The 23803-nt window shown below is 31.3% G+C and overlaps 1 protein-coding gene across 1 annotated transcript; it reads left to right on the top strand.

Moving 5' to 3' along the window:
* The first annotated feature begins 1079 nt into the window (after positions 1-1079).
* Positions 1080-15985, top strand: LOC119614654. The gene is made up of 4 exons (XM_037970769.1): positions 1080-1224; positions 6402-6488; positions 6698-6907; positions 15268-15985. Exons 1-4 carry the CDS (start codon positions 1122-1124, stop codon positions 15378-15380), a joined length of 513 nt encoding a protein of 170 aa, XP_037826697.1. The 5' UTR covers positions 1080-1121; the 3' UTR covers positions 15381-15985.
* Positions 15986-23803: the final 7818 nt, after the last annotated feature.

Raw genomic sequence — 23803 nt, forward strand, 5'->3', positions numbered from 1 at the left:
CTTAAGATATACAAATACATAAGAATATTCATGTCGGATAGAGTTTAACACAAATGTAAACACATGCACAAGCACATAAATACAAATAAATTTAATAAGAAATAGTATGTATGTATAGAAAATACTATATAGATAATAATTGTATAAATGTTAAATTTAATTTACTATAGTATTTAGTTACTACTATTTTCTTTTGATACGAATCACTTGAGTTGAATAATAAGTAGTTGTGTAGTTGTGTATGTGTGTGTTGTGAGTTTTTCATCCATTTTAAAGCAATTTCTTTGTCTTTTTTGTGTATAGTTTTCTAATTTAATTACTGGCTGGGAAAAAATACACTTTTTCTTTTAATTGTTGTAGTGAATAATCTTGTACTTAAATAATTTGTCATATTTGCAATTTAATATTGTTTAAAATATATAGATGACTATATGGCTATATATTATATGACTATATATTAACGAACTAATTCTTATCATTAAATACATATTCTGTATGTATTGTTTTGTGTGCGTTTTAAAACATCTTTAAAACCCTAGATTCATTAATTGACATTTTTCATTTCAGTTGTATTTATCATTTCAACCATTTATACCAACTGTCAATCTACTTTCCTTTTTTGTTCTGTTTACAAACTTTTACTCGGACTTAATACAATCAATTTCCTACTGAAGTGTATGTTTAAACCTTTAATATAAATGATTTACTGGTCGTTGGGGAAAAAGTGTATATTTAAATAAAACTACTCATATTTCAACTTCAATTACACTTGATGAGATATTTAACACATTGGGGTATTTTTTCGCCTTTATTTGTTTCCTTTTTTTGGCGGACATTAAATAAACTTTCACAATACACTTTATTAAGCCACTCATATTACTTAACTTACTTTTAAAACATTATTTTCACAGAAAAAAAAAAACAGTTTTTTTAAACAACACTTTCAATTCTCCTGGCCTGTAATTTTATTTCCCCTTTACATTTTATTACAATACACACAAAAAACTATACATGCCATGTGGTGTATTAATTTTCATTTTGTAATTTTTTCTATAAATTTTCTCATCATTGCAGGTGAACGTTTCGTGCCTGAAACACATGAAACTGGTTATAAAATAACAATGCGTTTGACCATAAATGATGTTGACGCACAAGATTTTGGGTCATATCGTTGTGTAGCCAAAAACTCTTTGGGTGATACTGATGGAGCAATTAAACTTTATCGTAAGTACTATACAGAAAAAACAACACACATACACACACAAACTTTATTCTACAAAAACAAAAACTACATAAAAATAAAATGTGCAGCCCAGCGGAAGTTTATAAATGATGAAAGGGAGTGAAGAGAAAGAAATAAAAAGCAAAGTTTTATAAAAAGTGACAACTGAATATAAATATAGTTTGTGTATATAAAATGAAAAATCAAGTAATGATAAACAAAAAGTATGGTTGTGTTAAGCATAAAGAGTATTCAAAGTGCCCTACTAAACGAAATAATTCAAGAAGTTTGTCTAAAAACTATAGTATAGACTATAGAATAGACCTTAAACTGGACTATAACCTAGATTATAAGCTAGAATATATATGGACAAGACTATAGACCTGATTATAGACTAGACTATAGACCAGACTATAGACTAGACTATAGACTAGACTACAGAGTAGACTATAGACTACACTATAGACCAGATAATAGACTACACTATAGACTAGATTATAGACTAGACTATAGACTAGACTATAGACTAGACTATAGACTAGACTACAGACTAGACTACAGACTAGTCTATAGACTAGACTATAGACTAGACTACAGACTAGTCTATAGACTAGACTATAGATTAGACTATAGACTATAGACTAGACCAGACTATAGACTAGACTACAGACTAGTCTATAGACTAGACTATAGATTAGACTATAGACTATAGACTAGACCATACACTAGACTATAGACTAGACTATAGACTAGACTATAGACTAGACTATAGACTAGACTATAGACTAGACTATAGACTAGACTATAGACTAGACTATAGACTAGACTATAGACTAGACTATAGACTAGACTATAGACTAGACTATAGACTAGACTATAGATTAGACTATAGACTAGACTATAGACTAGACTATAGACTAGACAATAGAATAGACTATAGACTAGACTATAGACTAGACTATAGACCAGACTATAGACTAGACTATAGACTAGACTATAGACTAGATTATAGACTAGACTATAGACTAGACTATAGACTAGACTATAGACTAGATTATAGACTAGACTATAGACTAGACTATAGACTAGACTATAGACTAGACTATAGACTAGAATATAGACTAGACTATAGACTAGACTATAGACTAGAATATAGACTAGACTATAGACTAGACTATAGACTAGACTATAGGCTAGACTATAGACTAGACTATAGGACTAGACTATAGGCTAGACTATAGACTAGACTATAGACTAGACTATAGACTAGACTATAGACTAGACTATAGACTAGACTATAGACTAGACTATAGGCTAGACTATAGACTAGACTATAGACTAGACTATAGACTAGACTATAGGCTAGACTATAGGCTAGACTATAGACTAGACTATAGACTAGACTATAGACTAGACTATAGACTAGACTATAGACTAGACTATAGACTAGACTATAGACTAGACTATAGACTAGACTATAGACTAGACTATAAACTAGACTATAGACTAAACTATAGACTTGACTATAGACTAGACTATAGACTAGACTATAGACTAGACTATAGACTAGACTATAGACTAGACTATAGACTAGACTATAAACTAGACTATAGACTAGACTATAGACTAGACTATAAACTAGACTATAGACTAGACTATAGACTAGACTATACTACTATAGACTAGACTATAGACTAGACTATACTAGACTATAGACTAGACTATAGACTAGACTATAGACTAGACTATAGACTAGACTATAGACTAGACTATAGACTAGACTATAGACTAGACTATAGACTAGACTATATAGACTATAGACTAGACTATAGACTAGACTATAGACTAGACTATAGACTAGACTATAGACTAGACTATAGACTAGACTATAGACTAGACTATAGACTAGACTATAGACTAGACTATAGACTAGACTATAGACTAGACTATAGACTAGACTATAGACTAGACTATAGACTAGACTATAGACTAGACTATAGACTAGACTATAGACTAGACTATAGACTAGACTATAGACTAGACTATAGAACTAGACTATAGACTAGACTATAGACTAGACTATAGACTAGACTATAGACTAGACTATAGACTAGACTATAGACTAGACTATAGACTAGACTATAGACTAGACTATAGACTAGACTATAGACTAGACTATAGACTAGACTATAGACTAGACTATAGACTAGACTATAGACTAGACTATAGACTAGACTATAGACTAGACTAGACTATACTATAGACTAGACTATAGACTAGACTATAGACTAGACTATAGACTAGACTATAGACTAGACTATAGACTAGACTATAGACTAGACTATAGACTAGACTATAGACTAGACTATAGACTAGACTATAGACTAGACTATAGACTAGACTATAGACTAGACTATAGACTAGACTATAGACTAGACTATAGACTAGACTATAGACTGACTATAGACTAGACTATAGACTAGACTATAGACTAGACTATAGACTAGACTATAGACTAGACTATAGACTAGACTATACTAGACTAGACTAGACTATATACTAGACTATAGACTAGACTATAGACTAGACTATAGACTAGACTATAGACTAGACTATAGACTAGACTATAGACTAGACTATAGACTAGAATATAGACTAGACTATAGACTAGAATATAGACTAGACTATAGACTAGACTATAGACTAGACTATAGACTAGACTATAGACTATTGCAAATTTTCGAAAATTTTCAAAGCAAATAACAACTTTGACAAAACTGTAAGAAACTGACCGACTGTAGTGTGCTTCTACAACAAGAGAAAAAAATGCATAAAACTCAAAACTCCGAGTTAATTAAAAAGACTACAACATTTTAAAGGGATTATGACAACTGAGATGAGAAAACTATAAATAAAATGACAAATTGACGTCCTCAAGGGAAAATCATCATAACGAAGACGATGATGTTGTTGCTGCCGATACTGCTGCTACTACAGATGATGACAATGATGAGGTGCAAATGAAATTATAACACACAAGTAAAACTTTATGTTATAATTAAAAAAAAAAATATGAAAAACAAGAACTGAATAAAAACAAGTAAACTATATTTTAATTATTCATTAGAAACAAAGAAAAAAGTTAAATGACAAAGTATGTCACATTTACATTTAAATGTGATGAGATAAAATAAAAACTCATTCACATACCAGAAAAACTTATGACAAAAAGAGAGTGTGTGAATATGTTGGTCATTGATTTAATTTCCTGTTTCTAAAAGGTTTTTTCCTCTTTGCTGATCCCTCTTTGCGCTACCGTTTCGAAGAGCTCATCAACAATAATATTTAATTATTTATTGTAATTTTATTATGAACACACAAGACAAAAAGTTCTCATACGCTTGAGAAATGTATTTAAAAACCTCAAGAAAGCCACATTACATGTGTATAACCCAGACAAAGCAAATTTCCTTTTCTATAGACACTGCGATTAATGCTACTAGCCATTAACTGTTTACATTTAACACACACAAACACAAATTTACATTTTGACAACAAACAGCAAAAGTTTCTGTCTGCCTTAACTGTTACCCTATTTCTGCAATTCAAAACCCTTTCTCTTCAATTTTCTAAGTATTTTGCCGTCTCAATGTTATATGTTTGAATTTTGTATTATAATGTGATATTAATTGAAAATTAACATGACCTAATTGTACACACAAACATATTCCAAGCATGTTAGGAAAACCACAAATGGCAATATTAATGTTTATTAGAATTAAGGTCAATCATGGGCGTTTTTGTAAATTCATATCAAATTTTTCAATTTTAACTAAATGAAAGCACTTGTTAAATATAGTTCTCGCTGAACAATGTTTACTTAACTTAACTAAACCTTATGATTATTTGAAGCTGCTTTACCCAAAATTTTGAAAAATTAAGTGGATTGGCCAAGGCTGATACAAACGTGAATAATTAATATAAGTGCTAATCCTAATTGTATAACAAAATATAAACTAGAACAGAACTAGAACAGAACTAGAACAGAACTAGAACAGAACTAGAACAGAACTAGAACAGAACTAGAACAGAACTAGAACAGAACTAGAACAGAACTAGAACAAAACTAGAACAGAACTAGAACAGAACTACAACAGAACTAGAACAGAACTAGAACAAAACTAGAACAGAACTAGAACAAAACTAGAACAGAACTAGAACAGAACTAGAACAGAACTAGAACAGAACTAGAACCGAACTAGAACAGAACTAGAACAGAACTAGAACTGAACTAGAACTGAAACTAGAACAGAACTAGAACAGAACTAGAACAGAACTAGAACAGAACTAGAACAGAACTAGAACAGAATTAGAACAGAACTAGAACAGAACTAGAACAGAACTAGAACAGAACTAGAACAGAACTAGAACAGAACTAGAACAGAACTAGAACAGAACTAGAACAGAACTAGAACAGAACTAGAACAGAACTAGAACAGAACTAGAACAGAACTAGAACAGAACTAGAACAGAACTAGAACAGAACTAGAACAGAACTAGAACAGAACTAGAACAGAACTAGAACAGAACTAGAACAGAACTAGAACAGAACTAGAACAGAACTAGAACAGAACTAGAACAGAACTAGAACAGAACTAGAACAGAACTAGAACAGAACTAGAACAGAACTAGAACAGAACTAGAACAGAACTAGAACAGAACTAGAACAGAACTAGAACAGAACTAGAACAGAACTAGAACAGAACTAGAACAGAACTAGAACTAGAACAGAACTAGAACAGAACTAGAACAGAACTAGAACAGAACTAGAACAGAACTAGAACAGAACTAAAACAGAACTAGAACAGAAAAGAACTACACAGAACAGAACAAGGATTGGAACAATAGAGATCTATACATACTCTACTAAAATTCAAACAGAACTCATCTCATAAAGTAGAAGATACAATTTAAGTTCATTTATTTAAAATTTACCAATTCTTTGACACAATATTTACAAATGCGTTTTTTTCATTTAAATAAAAACAGAAAAACTTAAATAAAACTTTAAGACCTCAGCAATGTCTTTCTCTATTCTTTTTAGAAATATATGAAAACTTTTATACGTTTTCACTACTAATACCCCCACTTTTATTTGGTATTTTTTGCTCCATTTTAGACATTCCTCAAACCACAACTGTAACAACTTTAGCTCCAACTGTTTCAACTAACACTGTACCCATGTTCGTAACCAAATACCATAAAGGTATGTATGTAAATGTGTTTAAATATATATGTATTTTTGCGTATGGTTATATATAAATGGTTAGAGTTTTCCTTCTAAATACCCCTGCATATGCATACAAACGTATGACTACTATTACTAATACCATTAAAATGCATTTGGTTTCCTTTTCTATTTATATTTCTTTACAAACTTCCTCCTCTGGCTTTTATTGCTTCGATACCGAACAGAACAACGTTATAACTTTCAACAGAATAACAATAATAACAACTACAATCATAAATTGCAAAGAACTAAATCAAAAATGGATTTACCGCAACAGCAACAACAAACAACATTAAATAATGTATATATCGGTGCAACATCAACATTATGGAATACACAGCAACAGCATCAACAGGATCGTTATAGTGGTGTCAGAGAGCATTATAGTCATCAAGGTGAGTTTACTTTAAACGCACAAATAATAATAAAAAAACTACAATTTTCAAAGAATCTGATAAGAAAATCTACTTAAAATAAGATGTCATTGTGTATAAAAATATATTTGAATAAAAATGTTCTAAGATGAGAACGAAGGTAAACAATTTAAATTTGAATTACAAGAAAAGTTGACAACATTTCTTCAGTAATACTTTAGATTTTATAAATGAAAAGGGATTCTTTCTTCGGGTTTAAATACATATTAATATGCAATTATAATGTTTAAAAGACATAGAATTTAAAATAAATTGAATTTCTTCAAGAACTAGAACTGAACTAGAACTGAACTAGAACTGAACTAGAACTGAACTAGAACTGAACTAGAACTGAACTAGAACTGAACTAGAACTGAACTAGAACTGAACTAGAACTGAACTAGAACTGAACTAGAACTGAACTAGAACTGAACTAGAACTGAACTAGAACTGAACTAGAACTGAACTAGAACTGAACTAGAACTGAACTAGAACTGAACTAGAACTGAACTAACTGAACTGAACTGAACTAGAACTGAACTAGAACTGAACTAGAACTGAACTAGAACTGAACTAGAACTGAACTAGAACTGAACTAGAACTGAACTAGAACTGAACTAGAACTGAACTAGAACTGAACTAGAACTGAACTAGAACTGAACTAGAACTGAACTAGAACTGAACCTAGAACTGAACTAGAACTGAACTAGAACTGAACTAGAACTGACTAGAACTGAACTAGAACTGAACTAGAACTGAACTAGAACTGAACTAGAACTGAACTAGAACTGAACTAGAACTGAACTAGAACTGACCTAGAACTGAACTAGAACTGAACTAGAACTGAACTAGAACTGATACTAGAACTGAACTAGAACTGAACTAGAACTGAACTAGAACTGAACTAGAACGGAACCTAGAAACTGAACTAGAACTGAACTAGAACTGAACTAGAACTGAACTAGAACTGAACTAGAACTGACTAGAACTGAACTAGAACTGAACTAGATGAACTAGAACTAACTAGAACTGAACTAGAACTGAACTAGAACTGACTAGAACTGAACTAGAACTGAACTAGAACTGAACTAGAACTGAACTAGAACTGAACTAGAACTGAACTAGAACTGAACTAGAGACTGAACTAGAACTGAAACTAGAACTGAACTAGAACTGAACTAGAATGAACTAGAAACTGAACTAGACTGAACTAGAAACTGAACTAGAACTGAACTAGAACTGAACTAGAACTGAACTAGAACTGAACTAGAACGAACTAGAACTGAACTAGAACTGAACTAGAACTGAACTAGAACTGAACTAGAACTGAACTAGAACTGAACTAGAACTGAACTAGAACTGAACTAGAACTGAACTAGAACTGAACTAGAACTGAACTAACTGAACTACTAGAACTGAACTAGAACTGAACTAGAACTGAACTAGAACTGAACTAGAACTGACTAGAACTGAACTAGAACTGAACTAGAACTGAACTAGAACTGAACTAGAACTGAACTAGAACTGAACTAGAACTGAACTAGAACTGAACTAGAACTAGAACTGAACTAGAACTGAACTAGAACTGAACTAGAACTGAACTAGAACTGAACTAGAACTGAACTAGAACTGAACTAGAATGAACTAGAACTGAACTAGAACTGAACTAGAACTGAACTAGAACTGAACTAGAACTGAACTAGAACTGAACTAGACGTAGAACTGAACTAGAACTGAACTAGAACTGAACTAGAACTGAACTAGAACTGAACTAGAACTGAACTAGACCTGAACTAGAACTGAACTAGAACTGAACTAGAACTGAACTAGAACTGAACTAGAACTGAACTAGAACTGAACTAGAACTGAACTAGAACTGAACTAGAACTGAACTAGAACTGAACTAGAACTGAACTAGAACTGAACTAGAACTGAACTAGAACTGAACTAGAACTGAACTAGAACTGAACTAGAACTGAACTAGAACTGAACTAGAACTGAAACTAGACTGAACTAGAACTGAAGAACTAGAACTGAACTAGAACTGAACTGAACTGCACAGAACTGAACTGAACTTAAACTGAACTTTTCTTCGTTAAATAAATAACTGATGATATATTTCCTTTCTAAAGATAATCAGCTATATTTCCTTAAGTGTTTCACAAGAAGAGGAAATTGTCATCAAAATAAGTTGGTGTTAATTGTGACAATCTTTGTAAATTTGAAATGATACTTTATACAATCCTTAAAGAAAACCAATGCTTGTTCAAGCAAAAGTAGTTTTTTTCTCACTCTACTCCTACTTATACTAGAATAACAATGAAACATTCCAACATTGAAGATAAGAACGTCGTTTGCGGTGCTGATGACAAAGATACTCCGAACTCTTGTGTTCAATTGTCTGTACGATTTTGCATATATAATATTATTATATTTATATACTTCTACATTTTTTCAGATTTCTTTTCTCTTGCATAAAGAACTGTTAAAATGAAAGGGAAAAAATCTTTCCACACAGTTGCAAATGAATTTGATTTAACCTCCTAGAAATGGAAAAAAAAATGCAATTTATTACGCAGAAAAAAAAATGTCATGATTTTGTGGCATGCCACACTATATTGGCAAATGCATAACAAAGAGGGTAAAATGAAAATGAATAATAACGAAATATTCCTTTTTTCATGGAACCGCAAAGAAAACCCGAAAATATTGTTGCAACTGTAAGAAATTTATCGAAATAGTCATGATTTACGATATGTCAATTGTGAAAGAAAATAGAGGGAAATGTACACTTTGAGGAAGACAAATAGAGGATATTATAATAAATATTAAATAGGGGTATTTTTGGAGAATTTAAAATTTAGCAATGAAGTTGTGTAAAGGCAATTGACGTGAAATTCCCTAAAACGGTAACTGTCAGCAATGAAGGAGAGTTTGCGGAAAGAAGTACTACAGCTATTAGTATCTATTCAATGTAGTTTGTTATGGTAGAGGGAATGTAGTTTTCTATAGCGCTGACAACCACTGAGGCCAGACAGGAAGTTAAACAAATGTCTAGCAAGTAGAAAGAAACAAGGATAGCAGAGATGAACTATGAAATTATAACAATATATATACATAAAGTTGTGTTTTTTCTATAAACTAAATATTCAAATTTTTTAATTGCTTAAGTATTTTAAAATAATATTCTTTTATCTGAAAATTCGCGATTTCAAAATGTATTTGTTCTATATTTATAAATTATATTATAAAATGTATCTATTATTGATTCGTTTCCACCATCAATTACTTCATCCATAAGTCAATAATCGTAAAACACAGCAGAATAAAACAACAACAGTGACTGCAAAAGCAGAAGTACCAATAAATACACAGACAAATGTTTGTCGTCGTTATATCCCATGGTAAATGTCAATAATGCAAAAGTTTAAAAACACCTTTGGGGATCAACAATAAGAGTAAACACAATATCTTCAATATCTATAAAACAACCAAGACAACAACAACACAAATACATACAATACAACAACAAAAAATAAAACATAAAACAAAATATTGTTAGCAAATTGTTATTGTTGTTTTTTTGCCTGTAAATTGCAATATAAACATTGAAACAATGAAGCTAAAAGCTTGTGAAAATCTGTCACGTTATAAAACAACAGCAGAGCAATAACAACAACAACAAAAATCCCATAGACAATTTTTGTTGAGATTGCAAAAATGTAGAAAATCGCAACAACTTGACAGCATGAAACAAAACACCAGCACATACACTTAAAGTCAAGAGCGCTAGTGTATGTGTGTGGAGTTTACGGTTTGCGTTAGAAACTGGGCGTTAAGGAGTGGCGTTTGGCTAGGAAGTGTGAAAGAAAAAAACATTAATATTTTGCCTTAAGCATACAAAAATATGTTATTTATTGATGTTCTTTTTATGTGCTAAACGACTACGAGAGTATGTGTATGTTGTATAGAATTCCAATTTAACACAAGTTACAGCAAACAAACGACTCCATCAATAGCAAGTAAAATACTACAAGCTCAAACATACACACGCCAATAATAAAACATTTATTTATTTCTATGCTGGTACCTAAGGAATGAAGGACTAAGATAATTCGCATTGGTGTAACTTAATCTCTTTGACAGATTCTGAAGTATTAATTTTTTTAGTTTTAGTTCTGTTTCTAGTTCTGTTCTAATTGTGTTCTAGTTTTGTTCTAGTTCTGTTCTAGTTATGTTCTAGTTATGTTCTAGTTTCTGTTCTAGTTCTGTTCTAGTTCTGTTTCTAGTTCTGTTCTAGTTCTGTCTAGTCTGTTCTAGTTCTGTTCTAGTTCTGTTCTAGTTCTGTTCTAGTTCTGTTCTAGTTCTGTTCTAGTTCTGTTCTAGTTCTGTTCTAGTTCAGTTCTAGTTCTGTTCTAGTTCTGTTCTAGTTCTGTCTAGGTCTGTTCTAGTTGTTCTAGTTCTGTTAGTTCTGTTCTAGTTCTGTTCTAGGTCTGTGTCTTAGTTCTGTTCTAGTTCAGTTCTAGTTCTGTTCTAGTTCAGTTCTAGTTCTGTTCTAGTTCAGTTCTAGTTCTGTTCTAGTTCAGTTCTAGTTCTGTTCGAGTTAGGTGCTAGTTTCTGTTCTAGGTTCTGTTCTAGTTCTGTTCTAGTTCTGTTCTAGTTTTCTAGTTCTGTTCTAGTTCTGTTCTAGTTCTGTTTTGTTCTAGTTCTGGTTCTAGTTCTGTTCTAGTTCTGCTCTAGTTTCTGTTCTAGTTCAGTTCTAGTTCTGTTCTAGTTCGTTCTATTCAGTTCTAGTTCAGTTCTAGTTTCAGTTCTAGTTCTGTTCTGTTCTAGTTCTGTTCTAGTTCTGTTCTAGTTCTGTTCTAGTTCTGTTCTAGTTCTGTTCTAGTTCTGTTCTACTTCTGTTCTAGTTCTGTTCTGTTCTAGTTCTGTTCTAGTTCTGTTCGAGTTCTAGTTCTGTGCTAGTTTCTGTTCTAGTTTCGGTTCTAGTTCTGTTCTAGTTCTGTTCTAGTTCTGTTCTAGTTCTGTTCTAGTTCTGTTCTAGTTCTGTTCTAGTCTGTTCTAGTTCTGTTCTAGTTCTGTTCTAGTTTCTGTTCTAGTTCTGTTCTGTTCTAGTTCTGTTCTAGTTCTGTTCTAGTTCTGTTCTGTTCTAGTTCTGTTCTAGTCTGTCTAGTTCTGTTCTAGTTCTGTCTAGTTCTGTTCTAGTTCTGTTCTAGTTCTGTTCTAGTTCTGTTCTAGTTCTGTTCTAGTTCTGTTCTAGTTCTGTTCTAGTTCTGTTCTAGTTCTGTTCTAGTTCTGTTCTAGTTCTGTTCTAGTTCTGTTCTAGTTCTGTTCTAGTTTCTATTCTGGTTCTGGTCCTAGTTCTGTTCTAGTTTTGTTCTAGTTCTGTTGTGTTCTAGTTTTGTTCTTGTTCTGTTCTAGTTCTGTTCAGTTCTGTGCTAGTTCTGTTCTAGTTCTGTTCTAGTTCTGTTCTAATTCTATGCACATTCATCCTTAGTCTTATTGTTAAAAAAATATTAATTATTTGTATGACACATAATAAAATAAAGAAAACGAATAGAAATGGGTTGTTACAAGTCATTGGTAATAAAGTCATATTGTTATAATAAAAAGATTGTCAATGTGTACTACTTCAAATTTATATATTTTACAACCCACATTTCATGTACATATTTTTTAATCCACATTGTAACAAGTACATATAAAAAAAGGGGGTGTTCATTGTTTTAGTCCATAAGTAAGAACGTTTATAAATGTCAGAAATGTAGGTATATTTTATTTTAGTATTAGGTTCTCTTAGGTTTTACTAAAATAAATTTATATTGTGTAATTGGAGAAAGAAAATAAATGTTGTATACCAATGTATGTAGCGGAGTATAATTGAACTTTAGTTCATTCCAAAATTAAACTAGAAAATTAATTAACGTCTGGCAACCTTCAAAATAATCTTTACAATTTATAAAAACATTTAAAATCATATAAAAAACCTGTCATCACGTTAAGGTCTTGTAATTTTTATTTGTCCCTCTGTACAATTTTAACCACTAATGTAAAACCTATCATTTTAAATTTAAATTACTTTTTGTAATTTTTTTATAGATTTACATATGTAAAATATCCCAAAATAAAAAAAGAAAAAATGATTTCCAATTTAATTTTATATTCTCTCAACACTCATAGATTAAGAAGTCATACTCTTCATATACAAACTTCTAAATTCAATGTAAACGCACATAACATTTAATATTAATGCGTTAACCCTTTAAGTTGTTGTAACTGTTGTTGTTGTTGTTTAAGTTGAAGTAAAGGACAATAATAGTAATGTCCTTGTACTTAAAATTCACAATAAAAGAAGGATATATGTATACACATACACACAATCAAACGCACAACGTACACATTTTAGAGAATATGGTAGGAACCTAAAATATAGCTTTGTGGTAGAAGGACCATAAAAACCAAATGTTTTTCTGTTGGTTGTCTTTTTTCTTTTCCTCCTCTTATTTTTTTATAAATTTCAATACAATTCATTGTGCATTTGAGTGTAAAAAATATAAAAAATATTACTGTCTCGAACGTGGCTACATGAATAAAACTGCACAAAAAGAAATATTATAAATCTTACAGACAAAATAACTTTACAGATACAGTAATTTGTTCAAGACTTTGGGTACATACCAAAAGGACTCTACTTGACGAGAAAAATGAGAAAAAGAATGAATAAATTTAAATCATAAAATCTGGAGGCTGAATTCTTCTATAGGAGCCGAGTTACTAGTTCTGTTCTAGTTCTGTTCTAGTTCTGTTCTAGTTCTGTTCTAGTTCTGTTCTAGTTCTGTTCTAGTTCTGTTCTGTTCTAGTTCTGTTCTGTTCTGTCTAGTTCTGTTCTAGTTCTGTTCTAGTTCTGTTCTAGTTCTGTTCTAGTTCTGTTCTAGTTCTGTTCTAGTTCTGTTCTAGTTCTGTTCTAGTTCTGTTCTAGTTCTGTTCTAGTTCTGTTCTAGTTCTGTTCTAGTTCTGTTCTAGTTCTGTTCTAGTTCTGTTCTAGTTCTTTCTAGTTCTGTTCTAGTTCTGTTCTAGTTCTGTTCTAGTTCTGTTCTAGTTCTGTTCTAGTTCTAGTTCTGTTCTGTTCTAGTTCTGTTCTAGTTCTGTTCTAGTTCTGTTCTAGTTCTGTTCTAGTTCTGTTCTAGTTCTGTTCTAGTTCTGTTCTACTTCTGTTCTAGTTCTGTTCTAGTTCTGTTCTAGTTCTGTTCTAGTTCTGTTCTAGTTCTGTTCTAGTTCTGTTCTAGTTCTGTTCTAGTTCTGTTCTAGTTCTGTTCTAGTTCTGTTCTAGTTCTGTTCTAGTTCTGTTCTAGTTCTGTTCTAGTTCTGTTCTAGTTCTGTTCTAATTCTCTTCTAGTTCTGTTCTAGTTCTGTTCTAGTTCAGTTCTAGTTCAGTTCTAGTTCTGTTCTAGTTCTGTTCTAGTTCTGTTCTAGTTCTGTTCTAGTTCTGTTCTAGCTCTGTTCTAGTTCTGTTCTAGTTCTGTTCTAGTTCTGTTCTAGTTCTGTTCTAGTTCTGTTCTAGTTCTGTTCTAGTTCTGTTCTAGTTCTGTTCTAGTTCTGTTCTAGTTCTGTTCTAGTTCTGTTCTAGTTCTGTTCTAGTTATGTTCTAGTTCTGTTCTAGTTCTGTTCTAGTTCTGTTCTAGTTATGTTCTAGTTCTGTTCAACACGATCCAAACCACTTCAGAGTCTTACATTTTTTCAAGTGTAAAGCTTTTCTTTGCAAGAAGCGAATTTCAACAAGAGTTTAAATGGATTTGTATTGTGTTGAATGTGTGATTTGCGTGAAAAATGCTTTTAAAATTTATACCTTTCATGTAGGGAGAAGAAAGAACTATATTATTACACAAAGGAAAATTTCAGCGGCCTTAAGGGAAGCATTAAATATTAAATCACAGACAATACAGCACATTACAATAATATATCACAGTAAATTATAGTTACAGCAATTTTTTTTATCTTCCAAATTAATGTTGATATTGGGAAATATTAATTCATTAAAATAGCAATTTAGGGCCGTCAAAATGGGCTTAGTTTCATGTGTTTTTACTATATTTTACATAGAAAGAACATGTAGTAGTCAAATAAAAGCAAGCAACCAATGTCACTTGAAATCAATTGTATAAAACTATAAAAAATAACTGACACATAGCACTGATGAACAATTTGTCTAAAGGAAATGCACACGCACTAAAATTTTATGTTATAACAAAAAAATCAGATATTACTTAATAAAATGTGTTTAAACTAATTCAAGATCTGTTTTCAATATTAAATTAATTTGTATTTCTCTCTTACACTTTTAGCGCCCGATCATCCCAACTATCGTGGTAATTTGGATTCCAAATCAACTTGCAGCATGATGCCAACTCTTTGTCTCTCGAAAATAATGAAGTGTATGCTGCAGCTAATGTCTTAAAAACTCCTCTAGTGTATTTTATAACCATTTACCTGTTTAAACAATTAGTCACTTTATCTGCACACATTATGTGTAGCAATTATAAATAATTTTTAATTAATTTACACTTAAATTCAATTAAAACATAAAAGCAAAAACAATAATAACAACAAAAACAAATTAATTATAAACCGATTTACTTATAGACGCACATTTTGTTTGGAATGTTTAATACTTCTTTTGTAATAAAAACGTGTGGAATTTTAATTTAAATTAAAATATTTAATTATGAAAAAATAAAAACAAATGAAGAAAAAGTAACTAAATAACGTCTACTATAGAATTTATTTTGTAATCACAAGTAAAAAGAAAAAAAGGAAAAATTACTTAGTATTCTGTAGTAATTTTAAACTAAGTTGTAAGATTTTTAAGATTATTGTGTAAATAAGAATATAAATGTATTTTAAGTTCATTAAGTACATATAATTAAATAAAAATAAAGTATTTAAATATTTTCGTTATCTTTGTGTCATAAGTGATTAGTTTCTGTCTACTAGTTGATTTAACTTGTTAACAATTATGATTTCCTCAATTCAAAATTACTTTACAAATCTGAAGTAATTTAAGCAACCTATTTTAACTTAAATAACATTCTCAGTTGAGTTCAGTTATAGTTCTAGTTCAGTTCTAGTTCAGTTCTAGTTCAGTTCTAGTTCAGTTCTTGTTCAGTTCTACTTCAGTTCTAGTTCAGATCTAGTTCAGTTCTAGTTCAGTTCTAGTTCTAGTTCAGTTCTAGTTCAGTTCTAGTTCAGTTCTAGTTCAGTTCTAGTTCAGTTCTAGTTCAGTTCTAGTTCAGTTCTACTTCAGTTCTAGTTCAGTTCTAGTTCAGTTCTAGTTCAGTTCTAGTTCAGTTTAGTTCAGTTCTAGTTCAGTTCTAGTTCAGTTCTAGTTCAGTTCTAGTTCAGTTCTAGTTCAGTTCTAGTTCAGTTCTAGTTCAGTTCTAGATCAGTTCTAGTTCAGTTCTAGTTCAGTTCTAGTTCAGTCTAGTTCAGTTCTAGTTCAGTTCTAGTTCAGTTCTAGTTCAGTTCTAGTTCAGTTCTAGTTCAGTTCTTCAGTTCTAGTTCAGTTCTAGTTCAGTTCTAGTTCAGTTCTAGTTCAGTTCTAGTTCAGTTCTAGTTCAGTTCTAGTTCAGTTCTAGTTCAGTTCTAGTTCAGTTCTAGTTCAGTTCTAGTTCAGTTCTAGTTTTCTAGTTCAGTTCTAGTTCAGTTCTAGTTCAGTTCTAGTTCAGTTCTAGTTCAGTTCTAGTTCAGTTCTAGTTCAGTTCTAGTTCAGTTCTAGTTCAGTTCTAGTTCAGTTCTAGTTCAGTTTTAGTTCAGTTCTAGTTCAGTTCTAGTTCAGTTCTAGTTCAGTTCTAGTTCAGTTCTAGTTCAGTTCTAGTTCAGTTCTAGTTCAGTTCTAGTTCAGTTCTAGTTCAGTTCTAGTTCAGTTCTAGTTCAGTTCTAGTTCAGTTCTAGTTCAGTTCTAGTTCAGTTCTAGTTCATTCTAGTTCAGTTCTAGTTCAGTTCTAGTTCAGTTCTAGTTCATTCTAGTCAGTTCTAGTTCAGTTCTAGTTCAGTTCTAGTTCAGTTCTAGTTCAGTTCTAGTTCAGTTCTAGTTCAGTTCTAGTTCAGTTCTAGTTCAGTTCTAGTTCAGTTCTAGTTCAGTTCTAGTTCAGTTCTAGTTCAGTTCTAGTTCAGTTCTAGTTCAGTTCTAGTTCAGTTCTAGTTCAGTTCTAGTTCAGTTCTAGTTCAGTTCTAGTTCAGTTCTAGTTCAGTTCTAGTTCAGTTCTAGTTCAGTTCTAGTTCAGTTCTAGTTCAGTTCTAGTTCAGTTCTAGTCAGTTCTAGTTCAGTTCTAGTTCAGTTCTAGTTCAGTTCTAGTTCAGTTCTAGTTCAGTTCTAGTTCAGTTCTAGTTCAGTTCTAGTTCAGTTCTAGTTCAGTTCTAGTTCAGTTCTAGTTCAGTTCTAGTTCTAGTTCAGTTCTAGTTCAGTTCTAGTTCAGTTCTAGTTCAGTTCTAGTTCAGTTCTTTTTCTAGTTCAGTTCTAGTTCAGTTCTAGTTCAGTTCTAGTTCAGTTCTAGTTCAGTTCTAGTTCAGTTCTAGTTCAGTTCTAGTTCAGTTCTAGTTCAGTTCTAGTTCAGTTCTAGTTCAGTTCTAGTTCAGTTCAGTTCTAGTTCAGTTCTAGTTCAGTTCTAGTTCAGTTCTAGTTCAGTTCTAGTTCAGTTCTAGTTCAGTTCTAGTTCAGTTCTAGTTCAGTTCTAGTTCAGTTCTAGTTCAGTTCTAGTTCAGTTCTAGTTCAGTTCTAGTTCAGTTCTAGTTCAGTTCTAGTTCAGTTCTAGTTCAGTTCTAGTTCAGTTCTAGTTCAGTTCTAGTTCAGTTCTAGTTCAGTTCTAGTTCAGTTCTAGTTCAGTTCTAGTTCAGTTCTAGTTCAGTTCTAGTTCAGTTCTAGTTCAGTTCTAGTTCAGTTCTAGTTCAGTTCTAGTTCAGTTCTAGTTCAGTTCTAGTTCAGTTCTAGTTCAGTTCTAGTTCAGTTCTAGTTCAGTTCTAGTTCAGTTCTAGTTCAGTTCTAGTTCAGTTCTAGTTCAGTTCTAGTTCAGTTCTAGTTCAGTTCTAGTTCAGTTCTAGTTCAGTTCTAGTTCAGTTCTAGTTCAGTTCTAGTTCAGTTCTAGTTCAGTTCTAGTTCAGTTCTAGTTCAGTTCAGTTCAGTTCAGTCAGTTCTAGTTCAGTTCTAGTTCAGTTCAAATAGATATACAGGAATTTTTCATTTCTTTTACATCTTTTTGTTGTATTTTACTCATATGTACTCTTAAAATACAATATAAAATTAAATTTTATATTTTTTAATAAATAATACCCCAAAAAAAAGACACAAAATGATGTTTAAATCAAATCTTGTTGACAATTAAGCTTCTTAGAAATTGTAATTGTATAACTTCATGCACCCTGTTATTTATAATTTATATGTTTTTACAGGGTACTAAATATAATTTGTAAAAATAATACCAACAGCTAAATATATAAATACAGACATATTTATAAATATCAATTATTATAATTAATTTATAACTTAATGCATCTATTTTATAATAGGCCAGTTGTTTAATATGAATAAAGAAAAATAAAATATAAACAATTACATTTTAAGTATGAAAGCTATTAAAGGAAAAAAAAAAGAAATAAAATAAAAATTAAGAAAAAAATTCTTAAAGAAACACAAATAAATTATATAAAATAAAGGACTAATAATTATATATTAATTAGAAGGTATTGAGTTTAATTAAGGGATAGTGGAGGTAAGAGTTTTAAAAAATTACAGAATTTTTCTAAGCACTAGGTATAGATTATACTTGTTTTTTAGTCTAGACTACTATATACTTGACTATATAATTCAACTATAGACTTGACTTAAATGTTGACTTATGTAGTTTTCTCCATTTTTTTAATAAATTATATTTTAACAAAAAGTGCTCTCATTTACAGGTACTTATATATTTAATTATTTTTCTTGCATACTTTGTTGAATTTCATTAACATTTAACTTTTAAAAGCCACTTATTTTCATATAAACTTTTGTTTTATTTAACAAGAAACAAAAAAGCTGAAAGAAGACAAATAGCGGCATAGTAGCAGCAACAAACAGTGGGAATAGCAACAACAACATTAACGTTACGTTAAATAAGAAATATATGAAGAAGAATGAAAGAATTACAACAAACAAAACACTTCATTCTCATAATACTCATACGCTGTTACTTAACAAACACATTAGTTAAGTACCACTTCCGTTTCCCTTGTGTCAACTACACACATACAAACCTACGTAGTATGTACACAACACCACACACATACACACACACATGCATATGAAACTTGTGTGTTTTGCGAATCTACATGTGAATATTTAAACAAGAATAACAAAAAAAAATTCTCTCATAACTTTTACACAATGCCTGAATGTAAGTATTTTCTTTTTCTATTTGCATACAGGACGTTTGTTTTGTCCTTAATAGGTAGTGGGGTGTGTTGATGTGGTAAAGAGTAAAAGGGAGTTTGTTTGGCGAACAAACAGCCAACCAGTCAGGCAACCAACCAACATGCACATCATGTTGTTACCTTTTGCTTGCATTTTAACCGCTACTGCTACTACTACTGTACAGGCGAATGAGAGTGAAAGTATGAAGGCAGTACGAAAAGTTATTTAAAATTAAAGAGATGCCGGTTAGAGTTCTTAGGACTTTAAAAAATATCTGTGAAAAGAGAAAAATTAAAACAAATTTTCCCAGAAGAGAGAGAAATATGCAAAAAAATTCTATAATTGAGAAATTTATAGAAAATTTTGAAAAATTATAGACTAGACTACAGACTAGACTACAGAACCAGATTACGACTAGATTACAGACTAGATACAGACTAGACTATAGACTAGACTATAGACTAGACTATAGACTAAACTATAGACTAGACATAGACTAGACTATAGACTAGACTATAGACTAGACTATAGACTAGACTATAGACTAGACTATAGACTAGACTATAGACTAGACCTTATAGACTAGACTATAGACTAGACTATAACTAGACTATAGACTAGACTAACGACTAGACTATAGACTAGACTTAGACTAGACTATAGACTAGACTATAGACTAGACTAACGACTAGACTATAGACTAGACTATAGACTAGACTAGACTATAGACTAGACTATAGACTAGACTATAGACTAGACTATAGACTAGACTATAGACTAGACTATAGACTAGACTATAGACTAGACTATAGACTAGACTATAGACTAGACTATAGACTAGACTATAGACTAGACTATAGACTAGACCTATAGACTAGACTATAGAATAGACTATAGACTAGACTATAGACTAGACTATAGACTAGACTATAGACTAGACTATAGACTAGACTATAGACTAGACTATAGACTAGACTATAGACTAGACTATAGACTAGCTATAGACTAGACTATAGACTAGACTATAGACTATACTATAGACCTAGACTATAGACTAGACTATAGACTAGACTATAGACTAGACTATAGACTAGACTATAGACTAGACTATAGACTAGACTATAGACTAGACTATAGACTAGACTATAGACTAGACTATAGACTAGACTATAGACTAGACTATAGACTAGGACTATAGACTAGACTATAGACTAGACTATAGACTAGACTATAGACTAGACTATATCTAGACTATAGACTAGATATAGACTAGACTATAGACTAGACTATAGACTAGACTATAGACTAGACTAGAGACTAGACTATAAGACTAGGACTAATAGACTAGACTATAGACTAGACTATAGACTAGACTTAGACCTAGACCGATAGACTAGACTATAGACTAGACTATAGACTAGACTATAGACTAGACTATAGACTAGACTATAGGACTAGACTATAGATAGACTATAGACTAGACTTAGATAGACTAGACTATAGAGTAGACTATAGACTAGACTAAGAGTAGACTATAGACTATAGACTAGACTACTAGACTAGACTAAAGACTAGACTATAGACTAGACTATAGACCAGACTATAGACTAGACTATAGACGAGACTATAGACTTAACTATAGACTGGACTATAGACTAGACTATAGACTAGACTATAGACTAGACTATAGACTAGACTATAGACTAGATTATAGACTAGACTATAGACTGGACTATAAACTAGACTATAGACTAGACTATAGACTAGACTATAGACTAGACTATAGACTAGACTATAGACTAGACTATAGACTAGACTGTAGACTAGACTATAGACTAGACTATAGACTAGACTGTAGACTAGACTATAGACTATAGTCTAGACTATAGACTAGACTATAGACTAGACTATAGTCTAAACTATAGACTAGACTATAGACTTGACTATAGACTAGACTATAGACTAGACTATAGACTAGACTATAGACTAGACTATAGACTAGACTATAGACTAGACTATAGACTAGGCTATAGACTAGACTATAGACTAGACTATAGACTAGACTATAGACTAGACTATAGACTAGACTATAGACTAGACTATAGACTAGACTATAGACTAGACTATAGACTAGACTATAGACTAGACTATAGACTAGACTAGACTAGACTAGACTAGACTATAGACTAGACTATAGACTAGACTATAGACTAGACTATAGACTAGACTATAGACTAGCTATACACTAGACTATAGACTAGACTATAGACTAGACTATAGACTAGACTATAGACTAGACTATAGACTAGACTATAGACTGACTATAGACTAGACTATAGACTAGACTATAGACTAGACTATAGACTAGACTATAGACTAGACTATAGACTAGACTATAGACTAGACTATAGACTAGACTATAGACTAGATTATTGACTAGAATATAGACTAGGACAATAGACTAGACAATAGACTAGACAATAGACTAGACTATGGTCTAGAAAAGACTAATCTGTGGTCTAGTCTTTTCGGAAAATGTTTATAAAGAAGAGATTTTTTTTGAAAATTTCCTTTAAAAGATATAAATTTTTCGAGGATTTTCTATAAACAAGAGAATATTTCTATATAAAAATAAATTTTCGGAAAAAATTCTCAAAAAAGAGATATTTTCGAAAAACTTTTTAAAAAAAGAGAAATTTTCGAAAATGAGAAATCTTTAAAAAAAAAGAGACATTTTAGAGAACAAAATCTTTAAAAATAGAAATGTCTTTTTCTCTTAAAGTAATTTTTAGCCTAACCTCGTATGTCAAGTAAACACTGACATGTATGTTTGCCAACAGAAAGATTGTGTGCCATAGCACGGGTATGTGTTTATGCTGCATAACCACATGAGGTCTTTCTGTACTTTTTTAAATTTGTTTTCGTTTTTTTTTTTTTTTTTTTTTTTTTTTTTGTTTTCCAGTTGGTTGTTTCCACATGAACATTTTCAATAGATTTTTTTCGTTTTTGTTTGTATTTTTGCAAAAACTTTGTTGCAACATTTAATTTTTCATCATTTCTTTCTTCATGCCTTTTGACTTTCGTTTATGTTATGTTCGCCTTCCTCCAAAAAGCTCTTGCACTTAAATTGTATACCACACTCCTTCTCCGACATCTTGTGCCAGAAATGTTTTTTGTTCTGTGTTTCGTAAGTGTGAGTGCATTTATTTTCTTTATCCTTTTTTGTTGTTTCTGCTCTGTATATAATTGCAGGCCTCTTGGAAACGAAGTGAGCCTATCCTGTATGTATGTGTGTAAGTGCGTGCGTTTGTATGTGTTAATGCATGAGTGATAATTAAGTGGCCACATTTCTGTCCTCCTCATTTGATGTGGCATATTTACTTCAGTCACTCACTCCTGTTTTATTTATTTTTTTGCAATTTTTATTTGTTTGTTTATTTTTTCATTTCGTTTCGCTTGGTTTTTCCTCTTTCCTGTTTTGTTTTAACTTTTACATTTGCCATTGTTTACAAATGTTGTTTTTTTCATTGTTTTATGCATTTTTATTTATTATGCTTTGTTTTATTGGTTTGTATTGCTCTTGAATTTTAATTTCATTCAATTTGTTGATTTGTTTTTCTAACTTTTACATTTAAGATTAAAATAACACAACAAACTGGAAACAAATATAAACAAACATAATACAAAACTGTAACTGCACTTCAGTGTTCATAATAATGTAAATCTAATGCAGTTCTCAAGAAGCTCATTTAACATTTATAATGTTATTTATGGTTTCACTAAAGGGAGCTTATGACATATGGAGGATGCTTGAATTAGATTGTTTTACTTCAGGAAGTAAAGCATTCTAATAGTAAACTCATTAATTACAATATAAATAAAAAGCATTCGGCAAATTTTTGCAATAACTTATAAACTAATTGAACAAATAAATCTGTCAAATATAAAGATTCTCACGGCATGTATACGGTTCGCACACATCATACACAAATTTACTGAAGCGTTCTGGAATTTAAATGATCCGAATTATGAAAGGCAAATAAACTATAGTCTATAGTCTAGTCTATAGTCTAGTCTATAGTCTATAGACTAGACTACAGACTAGACTATAGACTAGACTATAGACTAGACTATAGACTAGACTATAGACTAGACTATAGCTAGACTATAGACTAGACTATAGACTAGACTATAGACTAGACTATAGACTAGACTATAGACTAGACTATAGACTAGACTATAGACTAGACTATAGACTAGACTATAGACTATAGACTAGACTATAGACTAGACTATAGACTAGACTATAGACTAGACTATAGACTAGACTATAGACTAGACTATAGACTAGACTATAGACTAGACTATAGACTAGACTATAGACTAGACTATAGACTAGACTATAGACTAGACTATAGACTAGACTATAGACTAGA

The sequence above is a fragment of the Lucilia sericata genome, unplaced genomic scaffold (genome assembly GCF_015586225.1).
Source record: "Lucilia sericata isolate MDLA Ls3-8-SP2 unplaced genomic scaffold, ASM1558622v1 Contig003204F_arrow, whole genome shotgun sequence".
In the NCBI taxonomy this organism is placed as follows: Eukaryota; Metazoa; Arthropoda; class Insecta; order Diptera; family Calliphoridae; genus Lucilia; species Lucilia sericata.

Excerpts from the sequence above, each read along its gene's own strand:
- LOC119614654 (XM_037970769.1), top strand. The coding sequence starts at position 1,122 with ATGCGTTTGACCATAAATGATGTTGACGCACAAGATTTTGGGTCATAT. Across the intron at positions 1,225-6,401 it reads TGGAGCAATTAAACTTTATC|ACATTCCTCAAACCACAACT; the intron begins GTAAGTACTATA and ends GCTCCATTTTAG. Across the intron at positions 6,908-15,267 it reads AGAGCATTATAGTCATCAAG|CGCCCGATCATCCCAACTAT; the intron begins GTGAGTTTACTT and ends TTACACTTTTAG.